At 33.1% G+C, this 10524-nt stretch overlaps 1 protein-coding gene across 1 annotated transcript in view; it reads right to left on the bottom strand.

The window, feature by feature from the left end:
• Positions 1-772: 772 nt before the first annotated feature.
• The window catches only part of LOC124108016 (disintegrin and metalloproteinase domain-containing protein 5), a 70895-nt gene continuing 61143 nt past the window's right edge, over positions 773-10524 (bottom strand). Inside the window, exons 10-12 of the mRNA XM_046466378.2 lie at positions 6943-7102; positions 5715-5771; positions 773-936 (exon numbers count right to left, since the gene is read on the bottom strand). Coding sequence (XP_046322334.1) covers positions 924-936; positions 5715-5771; positions 6943-7102 — 230 coding nt within the window. The 3' untranslated portion in view covers positions 773-923. The remainder of the gene's footprint in view (positions 937-5714; positions 5772-6942; positions 7103-10524) is intronic.

The following is a 10524-nucleotide window of genomic DNA, read 5'->3' as shown; positions in this document are numbered from 1 at the left end:
TTAGAAGACTTGAAAAGAGAGGCAGCAGGGCACACAGTATAACACTTTATACTAATTCCACTATAAAGATATGGTAACTATAACCTCAAGAGCAAAAATGAAACTAAATTATAAAACAATAATGATCAGTCTAAGTATTTTTAACTTATTATTTAAATTTAAATCATGTATGACAGCTAAGGAGCATAAATTCTGACATTTTAAATGATTTTGCTCTTGTGAGCATGTGTGAACTAGCTCCAGCTCACCACTACCAAGGAAATTGGTACACAGCAGAAATAGAGCCAAGTTCAGTATGGCCTGAACCATAAAAATGTGATGAACATAAGAATACAAATTAGGTCCATGGCCAAAAAGGGGTTATGTGGGTAAATGGCCCTGAAGTTGTTGCTTCTTTAGCTTCATGGTAAATCTACTTTTGGTAAACAGATTTCTCAACACACTAAAACAGGTGTACAAGGAAAAGTGGTAGCCTTAAAGGGACTGGATTCAGATCATGTCTGAGTAAATGCCAAGTCAGAGTTTTTAGGCACTCTGAAGGAAAGTGAGGTGGTCAGACTATGGAAAGTAGAGTCAGACCTATAAGTAGAAGAAAAGAGCCTACACTCTGCCCTTGGGCTGTGAGGCTGGATAGGTCTTGTTAGTATCAGAGGAAGAGAGTCTTAGGCTGCTTCTCACCTGAGTTAGAGCCACTTCTGCAGGCAAGTTAGGAAAGATAAAGTAAAAACTGGTCCTGAAAACACAGAGACAATATAGTACATAACTCAGGAGATTTTGGGCAAGGTGATTTATTTTTTTTATAGCTTCAACCCTTTAGTAGTGACAACAGAGCTGAGAGATTGTTTTTTCCTTCTTGATTCAAGCCAGTTTATGATGATAGATTTGGTACTTTCTTCTCTCTCAGATATTAGCATTCAAGGTAGTTAGGAACTGTTGCTGTAGAAGAAACCAAAACACAAAATTTAAAAGATACAAGTGATTCAAGATAATTAAGAAAATGAAAACTAATCCCATAAAGGAAAAAAAAAAAAAACAATTACCTGTCACTTCAACTACAAATACGTTTAGTTTTTTTTTTATTTTAGTCTAATATTTTTAGTTGTAGATGGACACAATACCTTTATTTTATTTATTTATTTTTATGTGGTGCTGAGAATCAAACTCAGTACCTCACACATGTGAGGCAAGCGCTCTATCACTGAGCTACAACCCCAGCCCAGATACTCTTAGTTTTATAATACACATTGCTTCCTAAAATACCCTAAGTGTTTATTTGTCCATGTTTGGTACCCATTCAAGGCAATAAATGAAGGGCCATGGAAATTTCAATTCTAAATATGTGAAATAATTTTAATTTAAAATTAAAAGGAAAAAGAAGGCTAATTCTAACTATTATATTTTATATTAAATAAAAACATCAATATGCACATAAGTGCATACATACATACACACACACACACACACACACACACACACACACACACACAAGGGTATATACCTATACACTGAAAGTTTTGAACAATGATCATCCCTGGATGGGCCAGGATTGACCATGATTCATTTTTTTGCAAACCTGTATTTTTAAAAAATGCTTTTAATTTGTTTAAGTGTCATAAGAAGCAGAACGATTTAGATCTCACAATTTATTGAATGAGTTAGGAGAGTGAAGGTAGACAAGATTCAGGCAATTCGAGGTCTTTGGGTAGACCAGACTCTTAATACCATCAAAGCTAAAAGCATCCTTTAAAATTATGAATAATGAAACAAATTAAACATAACATGAATTCAATTACTTAAGTTAACCCTAATTATAAACTTAAGTATAATGGTGAAAATTACAAAGTATTTTTAAAACCAAAACAATATACAAAAAGCAGGGGTTTCTTAACAGTAACCTAGATCTAAAATCTTAATTTAAATAGCATAAAAATCAATGGAAATTGGAGAATGTTAAAATATGTGAAGCATCCCTCATGTTAAATGTAGTCTTCAAAGCTCTTTAATTCGATATGATCATATTATATGGTTCCTACTTCTATTTCCATACTTTTTATACCTCATTCCTTAATATCACAGTGGAAAATTACAAATAAAATTCTATAGAATAGTAAAAGAAAGTAAATTTTAAGATATGCTAAGGCTCAGGAAATCTACCACTCACATGTCAAGTTGACTAAAAACTAACAACTCAGGAAAGTTATAACTTGACACAAATTAGCTGGTAAAGTAAACATTCTTTGATCAATCTCTTTTCTGAGAATTTATTCCAGGACCTAACTGGACAGTTGTTCCAAGATGTTTACATCCATGCAAAGGTATTTTTATGGATGTTTGTAATAACTAAAAACTGGTAATAGCCTAAATATTCATAACAGTAGACTTTTAAAATAAATTATTTTTATGTTACAAAGTGGTGATAGAGATCCATGTTTTAAGAAAAAGAAAGTTGTCCATAATATTCTTGAACAAAAGTATATGTAAGGTCTTCTAATATTTTACTTAGAAAAACATTTAAGAAGATGCACATATAAGTTGTTATCATACATCCTCTTTGGGTAATATGATTATGAGAATTTAACTTTAATTCTCACATCTCTCAAGGTTTCTTAGATATTTTAGTATGTATTCCACAGTACATTCAAATAAAAAAATACTTTTTGAAAATAAGAAGGTATTTGCCTGGCTACCATACATTCTTCTTGCACATGAATTTCAGAATCTTTTCCCAATTCTTCTTGTCTATGTCTCAAAAAAAAAAAAAAAAAAACATTTGGGTTTACATTAAATATTTCACCATATGAACATTATTGATTTGGGGAAAGAATAGAGTAAAAACTTAAAGATGGATTGTTTCTAGTAATTTGGTATCACAATTAGTTCTGCTATGAATACTCTCCCTCAATGTGAATATATATATATATACACACACACATACATAAATACATACATACACACACACATTAATGGTACACACTAATTAATGGGATCTGGTGGATTATGCATTGGCTAAACTGTAAACAGTTCTGAAACTTTCACAAATTGCTTTTGCACATTTATGCTCTCTTCAAGGTTATATAAAATTTTCAGTTCTTATACTCATATGGTTTTTGTTAAAATATTAGATAATTTTTATAATATTAGATATCATGGTAGTAACATATTGTATTTTTAATTTGTGTCTTCCACCTGAATATTGAGGTTCAGAACATTTTAGTATGTGCATTGCTCAATCAAATTCTGTCTCTTTTGTAGTACATATTGAAGTATTTTACCTATATTTTTAAAATCAGTATACCTTTCTTTTACCCATTCTTTTGTAGGACTTCTTTTTTGCATACCATTTATACAGAATGTGAACAAATATACATTTGTTGAATACAAGTATGTCTTCCAATCCTGTGGATAACGTTTTCACTTTCATAGCAATATGTTTTAATGACTAGAAACTCCTAATTTCAACAAATCCATGGGTTTTCTTTATGGTTAATATTGTTTGTGTCTTACTAAAGGTAAAAATGATATTTGATATTTCCAAATTTTTATTTTAGATATTTTCTTATTTTATTTTTCACATTTATATCTAAAATAAAATTATAATGTTTTGGGGGGGCACATATTTCAAGTTGTGTTGCATTGTGTGTTTGTGTGTGTGTGTGTGTGTGTGTGTAAAGATTTTCAGATAGTAGTCAAGAATTTTTTTCAATGAAATTTTTCAACCAACCACATACTAAAATCATACTTTTCAAACTGAAATCTCTCTTTTGTCATAATTAATTAAGCTTAAAATGTTAGTCTTTCAATTTATAAAAATAGCATATTCCACTAATTATTTTTCTTTAATGCTACTTCACATTGCATGTCTTTCAATGTGCATATGTGCTGAATATACCTCCATAGATTTCTAGATATTTGATGTTTCCAGGTATTTGGTATAACTTATATTATTCAAAATGAAATACTTGCAACTACTAAAGTATACAAAATCCTAAATGTTCAGTTCAATTTCACAGTTGTATACATAAATGAAACCACAAGTTGGATTAAATATAATTTGTTATTAGTACTTCAGAAATATACTTCACTATACCATTAGGTACCATTTATACCTAAAAGTGCCCCTTATTCTATCTAGAGATTAGTTTTGTCTTGAATCATTTTTTATATAACATGAATAATCCCTTCTTGATTCTGGCTTCTTTCCATACTATGTCATTGAAATCATTGAAATTTATCTTGGTTCCTATACCTAAATAATGTTTGTATGTTTTACTTACAGTACAGTATTCCATTAGATAAATGTGGCAGGATTTATATATTCATTCTTCTGTTGAAAACTTTTGCACATTATGAATAAATCTACAATAAGCATTATTACACTTTCAATTAAAAAATCACTCATTGCTATTGAAGACAGAGGGATTTCTGAATCATAGGTTTACCCATTAGCTTACCTAGTGCATCCCAGATTGAAATTCACCTTTATATATGTGTTCTGCAATTTTTAATGGAATCTCTTTAAGCATCATCTCAGTAGAGGGCATCAAGGGATATTGCAGGAGGATAGAGTACAAATACAGTTATCATCTGCAGCATGTAGGTCAGCAATATGAGTGTGAGCATATGGAGTGCTGCTCTACTCAGATGCATACCCAGAAACTGGAAACTGCTGTCTCTATGCTCCTTTTGGTGCCACTCACATAGTTTTGTCCATCCCTTCATTTTGAGTCTACGAGAGCCTTTAACTGTAAAGTGAGTATTTGGGAGTTTATTTGGATCTTGTTTTTCTTTCTTTCTTTTGTTACATTCATTCCTTTTGATTGGGTAATTTAATCTATGTTCATTTAAGTGAATTATTTTACATAAGGACATAATGGTGCCTTTTGTTAATGTTTTTCTCTGTGTGCAGCTCTTTTGTCCTTTTTTTCCTTTGGCTTTATTCCTTTGGATCTCTGGTCTAATTCCTAGGTCTTTGATACATTTTTGAGTTTTGTTCAGGGTAAGAGATATGGGTTAAATTTCATTCTACTACATATGGATTTTCATATAATTCTTATTCATCTATAAAAATGATTAGGTTTGCTTTTTTAAATACCCCCCCATATTCTCTACATCAGAATGTATAAGAATGACATAGTTTGTTCCTTAAATATTTGGAGGATGTAATCATTTAAATTACTTTTCCATTTCTTTACTAATATCCTAATATGTCATTATTTATGTGTCTTATTTGCCACGTGACTTTGTAGTACATCCCATTGGAGCGAGTGGAGCATATTACATACACTTTTCCATGAATGATGAGTTTGCTGTTGTGATTTATTTAATTAATCAAAATATAAGTTAAAATGATTATGCAAGGGTTGGCTTAATTTGACTTGGCTTTTGTGTCCTGATTCATGCCCAAATATCAACTTTGTAAGAAAATTTAAAATTATAGCATCCAGATCTTTAATGATATCATTGAATTAATATATATTCCCATAAATGTTAGGGTGAGTGCAAACCACCCTTCCTTCAGGATAGGACAGGGAGGGGAGATTGAAAAATTAAGAAACCAAGTTTCATTGCTTATAATTATAAAATAAACTCTAGTGAGAATAACAAAGAATATTATGAATAAATATAATTGTTTTTAAAGGAACCATTTTAAGTGGTCCTAGACAATGATCAAAACATAGGTTGCAAGGTGATTTATTACATTGTTCCATACTCACTTTTCAGTGGGGGATGACTTGATGCTGCTAGTGGTAGTGTTTTCTTCTGCCATAGATCTATGAAATCAATAAATTTATTTAAAAGTGGAGAAAATTTTAAGTTCTTTTAAAGACTGTTCTTCAAGCAAACAATATCAAATATGTAGCATGTCTTTTTCCAACATAAAACAACAGGCACAATCTCATTGTTGAAGTGAATGCTATCAGGCACCTTGCTTTGCTGATTGGCTCTTTTCACCTCAATGTGAACTTATTCAAGCATTTATGCCATAAGCCCATCTGTAGAGGAAGGCCCCTGTACTCTATGGTATTTCTAATTCTTCAGATCAAATTAAGCCAAAACTGTTAAGTAGCACTAAAAAAAATCAATTAATCAAAACATTATATGGTACTCCATATGGCAAAATCCTGCAAATTATGTAAGGAAACTCAATACTAAAATTATGTAAGGAAACTCAATACACATACTAAAATGTGTGTGATTCTTTATAGTTAATATGGTGATTTCACTTACTCAGTTGATGAATCCAAAAGTTTGATACATTAGAAATCCATTATCATCTTATACTCTATGGAGTTAGTTATACAGAATAGTTTGAAGTACATAAAAATTAAATCACTTGCTCAAGATATCAGTTTTACATTCAAGATTTAGAATTTGTGAACAAGTTTTCCAAAGCTAAGAGTTATATTTCAGATGACATACAATACTGCTTTCTGACTCTGAATCTAATATTAACAGCCATACATGTGATTTCTAGTTAAGAATTGACACTGTAATAAATATCATGGAAGCAGGTTCAAAGATCTTATCTCTAATTCAAAAAGAGATTGTGTTGTAATACAGATATCGTGTTGATGACTGACCTGAGAAGCCATGCTTAATAAAACTATTGTTAGCAAGTTCCCTTGAAATGCAGTGTCACCTGTTCTTTAAAGCCTATGGGCAATATGGCTGTTTTAACAGGATCAAAAGTCTACATGTACCTTCTAAGATATTCTCGGCAGCCATGTTTCCTCCTACAGGGATACTGGTAGTAAACTAAATGATTCTAGGGTTGAACAATACTGGAAAACACACAATGGACATCAAACCAATTTGAATGTGTCTCCAGGTCTCTCCTTATGTTGCCTTACCTATAGTCATAGTCATTTCTGATAAAACACAAATACTATTTTCTCAATTTGTTTACTGTTATAAGAGTAAATATATACAACAAGTACATACCTGTCAGCTTCACTTTCCTCTCTGAAGCATTGCTTTCTTATTTTATCCTGATTAATTAAAAGGGCAATAGTAATGATAAGCAGAGGTACGGAAACGTACAAACTGACTTGAAAGTGTTGTTTTTGTGAACTACCAGGACCTCTATCTGCAGATTTTCCAGCTAGAACAGAAAATATCAATTTGAAATTAGGTCAGAGATTTCAATAATAACCAAATGAGACAATGGAGAAGGCATTATTATCAACATTATTCCCAAACCTCAAACACCTTATTCATATTGACTGTGAATAAAATAAAAAACAAGAAATGAACTAAGTATATAAATGTGCTGTTGGGAATATTTTACTGATGTTTTTGATTGCTCAATTTTTACACTACGTAATGTTTTCTTAGATTATATAATATTTGCAAACATTTACTAAATTATTTTCCAGTTTGTCAATTCACCTCGAAAGTCTTGCCATTTGTCAGCTTCCATAATGGTGTTGAGCCATTTTCATATTTGTTCTGTTTCTCTGAAGAAACCTTGATAGTAGTACAGATTTTGGTACTGGGAAGTAGGCTGCTATTCTAACAAATGCCTAAAAATGTGGAAATGACTTTGGAACTGGAAATGGGTAAAGGATGAAGTAGTTTAATAAGCACCAAAAGAAGGGGTTAGGGCTACCACCTTGGATGGTGAAGGTGACATTGCCATGCTAGTGAACCTGGAGAGAAGAATAGCAACCAAAATGGAATTATTTGAGAAGCCATAAGATCCAACGCAACTTGCCTTGCTAGATTTTGGACTTTCTTGTGACCTAGTACCACTTCCTTCTTTCCAATTTCTCCCCTTTGGAATGCATCTCCTGTTCCTATCTCACCCTTGTACTTTGGAAGCATTTAACTTGTTTGACTTCACAAATTCATAACTCTAGAGGAATTTCGACTCAGGATGAATCATAACTCTCACTCATACCTGACGTAAACTACATTCAGATGAGATTTTGGACTTGCAATTAATGCTGGAATAGGTTAAGATTTGGGAGTCTTCTGGGATAGACTGACTATAATTTTCATGTAAGAAGAATGTATCCTTATAAATTTGAAGAGCATTGAATATAATATTATGGATGAATAGGCAAAAGGTGAAAACAACCCATCAATATATGATAAATAAATAAAATACGGTATATATTCACAATAGAAAGTTATTCAGCCTTCAAAAGCAATGAAGTTCTGACATAAGCTACCTTGAGGACATTATGCTAAGTGAAATAAATCAATCACTAAAACACAAATGCTGTATATTTCCAATTATGTGAGTAGCCAAATTCATAGAGAAAGTAGAATGCCCATTTCCAGGGTCTGGGGAATAATACATAATTGACATAATGTATCATCTTTACAAGATTTTGACAAAAGCTCTAAAGAGAGATGATGGTTGCATGATGATGTACAACAAGAATGTACAATGAAGTTTACACACTGAAACGCATTTAGATCATAAAATTTGTTATGTATGGTCTGCCACAATTAAATGTGTGTGCATGTGTTATAAAAGGTCAAATATCCTAGACATGGCATCGGGAAGGGAGTGAGCAGCCTCGAGACCTGCGCCGCCATGCCCCCAGGGTGTGAGATGTGGAGAGGACTACCGGTAACTGGGGCCTGGTGGGTAGGAGAAGTGAGGGGGATAGAAACCAGGAGCAACCCAAAGAGACCAGGATTGGGGAGACCTAGCAGGGGAGAGAGAGCCACCCCACATGGATTACTTTCTACATCCTGAGGGAAGAGACTTAGCCTGGAAAGCACGACACCACCTACTGGAAGAGAAGAAAATAGAACTCTAAGAATGCATTCTCCCCCGCCCTTTATATATATATATATTTTTTTTTTCTTCTTTCTTCTTTTTTTTCTTTCTTTTTTCCTTTTCTTTTCTCTCTTTCTTCTTCGTTTACTTATACTCTTCTTTCTCCCTCTCTTCTCCTCCCAGCCTCCCAAGCATTCTTCTACTACGTGTAATTTACTAAATGCAAATAGGTGAATGTTTCTAGGCTTCCTATAGTCCTCCTAAGTACTTAGCTACCCCCAAATACTCCTATCTATTCTCCTGTTAATGTCCCTCTTCAGTAGAACTCTTCTCCAAAGTAGCTAAGATATACTAACCCCCATATCCTCTCATCTTTCCACCTAAACATAAAGTCCTAAGACCAAACCTCAGTTCTCTATACACCATCAGAATCTGTATGTCTTTTATGAAATTAATGAATTTCCTTTAAATTATAATTGAACCCAACATCTCTAGACATTGTCTCCCATCACAAAGGAGAGATCTCGGAGTTATACAAAAAATACAAATTTACAGGAGAAAATAATAACACAGCATTCAGAGCTGGAAAGAATCATGAGCATCATGAAAAAACAAGGAAAAAAGGAACACAAAAATTGCAGGACAGCTCAACATTACAGGAGTTGCTAGCCACAGCAGAGAGATTGTCAGAAAAAGACTTCAAGATATGCATGCTTCAGATGTTATGGAGTCTTAAAGAAGACCTTAGACAGCAAATGCAGATAATGAAAGATCACTTCGAGAATGAATTACATCAACAAATCCAAGAAGCAAAAGAGCAACTCTACAGGGAGATAGAGGTTATACAAAAACAACAACAAAAAAAAAAAAAAAAAAAGAAAGAAAGAAAAGAAATCCTGGAATGAAGGAAATTATAAACCAAATTAAAAACTCAAATTAGAGTATCACCAGTAGAGTAGAACAATTAGAAATCAGAACATCAGACCACGAAGACAAAATATATCATCTTGAAAAGAGCCTAGACAACTCAGAAAGGCTTATAAGAAACCATGAGCAGAACATCCAAGAAATTTGGGATACCATAAAAAGACCAAATTTAAGAGTTATTGGGATAGAGGAAGGTATAGAGGTCCAAACCAAAAGAATGAGCAATCCGTTCAATGAAATAATTTTGTATTTTATTTAGAGACCTGCGTGGGCTCTCTCTCATCTAGCGAGGAGGTTCACAGGACAGGGTAGAGGAGAGGGTGGCTGCAGAGTCACAAAGCAAGACCTCCAGAGACCAAGCAGGAAGCAGGTCTAATTTTATTGCACAGTTACCACGTATATATACTCAGGCAGTTAGCTAAGCAGATTACAGGCAACCACCAATGCAATTTCTGCCAACTGTCCTTGCCACAACCAATTGAAAAGTGGGCTGTGAAACAAGCACAGGGAGTGCAACATGAAGCCTCACTCCCAGGGCTGTGTCTACAGGGTAAGGCATTTTCTGCTCACATGCCTAACAAGAAGGAATGGTTTGCCATTCAGAGGCCCTTAACGTATTCCATGTATGTAGTAATCCATGCACTTGTCCCCACATACCTATAACTAAAAAATATTTTTAAAGACTATTAAATGCTTTTGCAATAGAAGTGACCAAAAACTTTTATTATGAAATCTTCTATATCACAGGTAAGTAAATCATACTCCCTTTAGTGAAGTGTATGAGTGTGCAATATATTGAACAGATGAGATCTTTTCCCATAAGATGTTTATAGACTAAATGGAAGTTATAATAATTTGATTTT

Source organism: Marmota monax, unplaced genomic scaffold, assembly GCF_021218885.2.
Source record: "Marmota monax isolate L192 unplaced genomic scaffold, Marmota_monax_Labrador192_F-V1.1 WCK01_AAM20220418_F8-fsc00895, whole genome shotgun sequence".
In the NCBI taxonomy this organism is placed as follows: domain Eukaryota; kingdom Metazoa; phylum Chordata; class Mammalia; order Rodentia; family Sciuridae; genus Marmota; species Marmota monax.
This window is presented reverse-complemented; position numbering and strand designations above follow the sequence as displayed.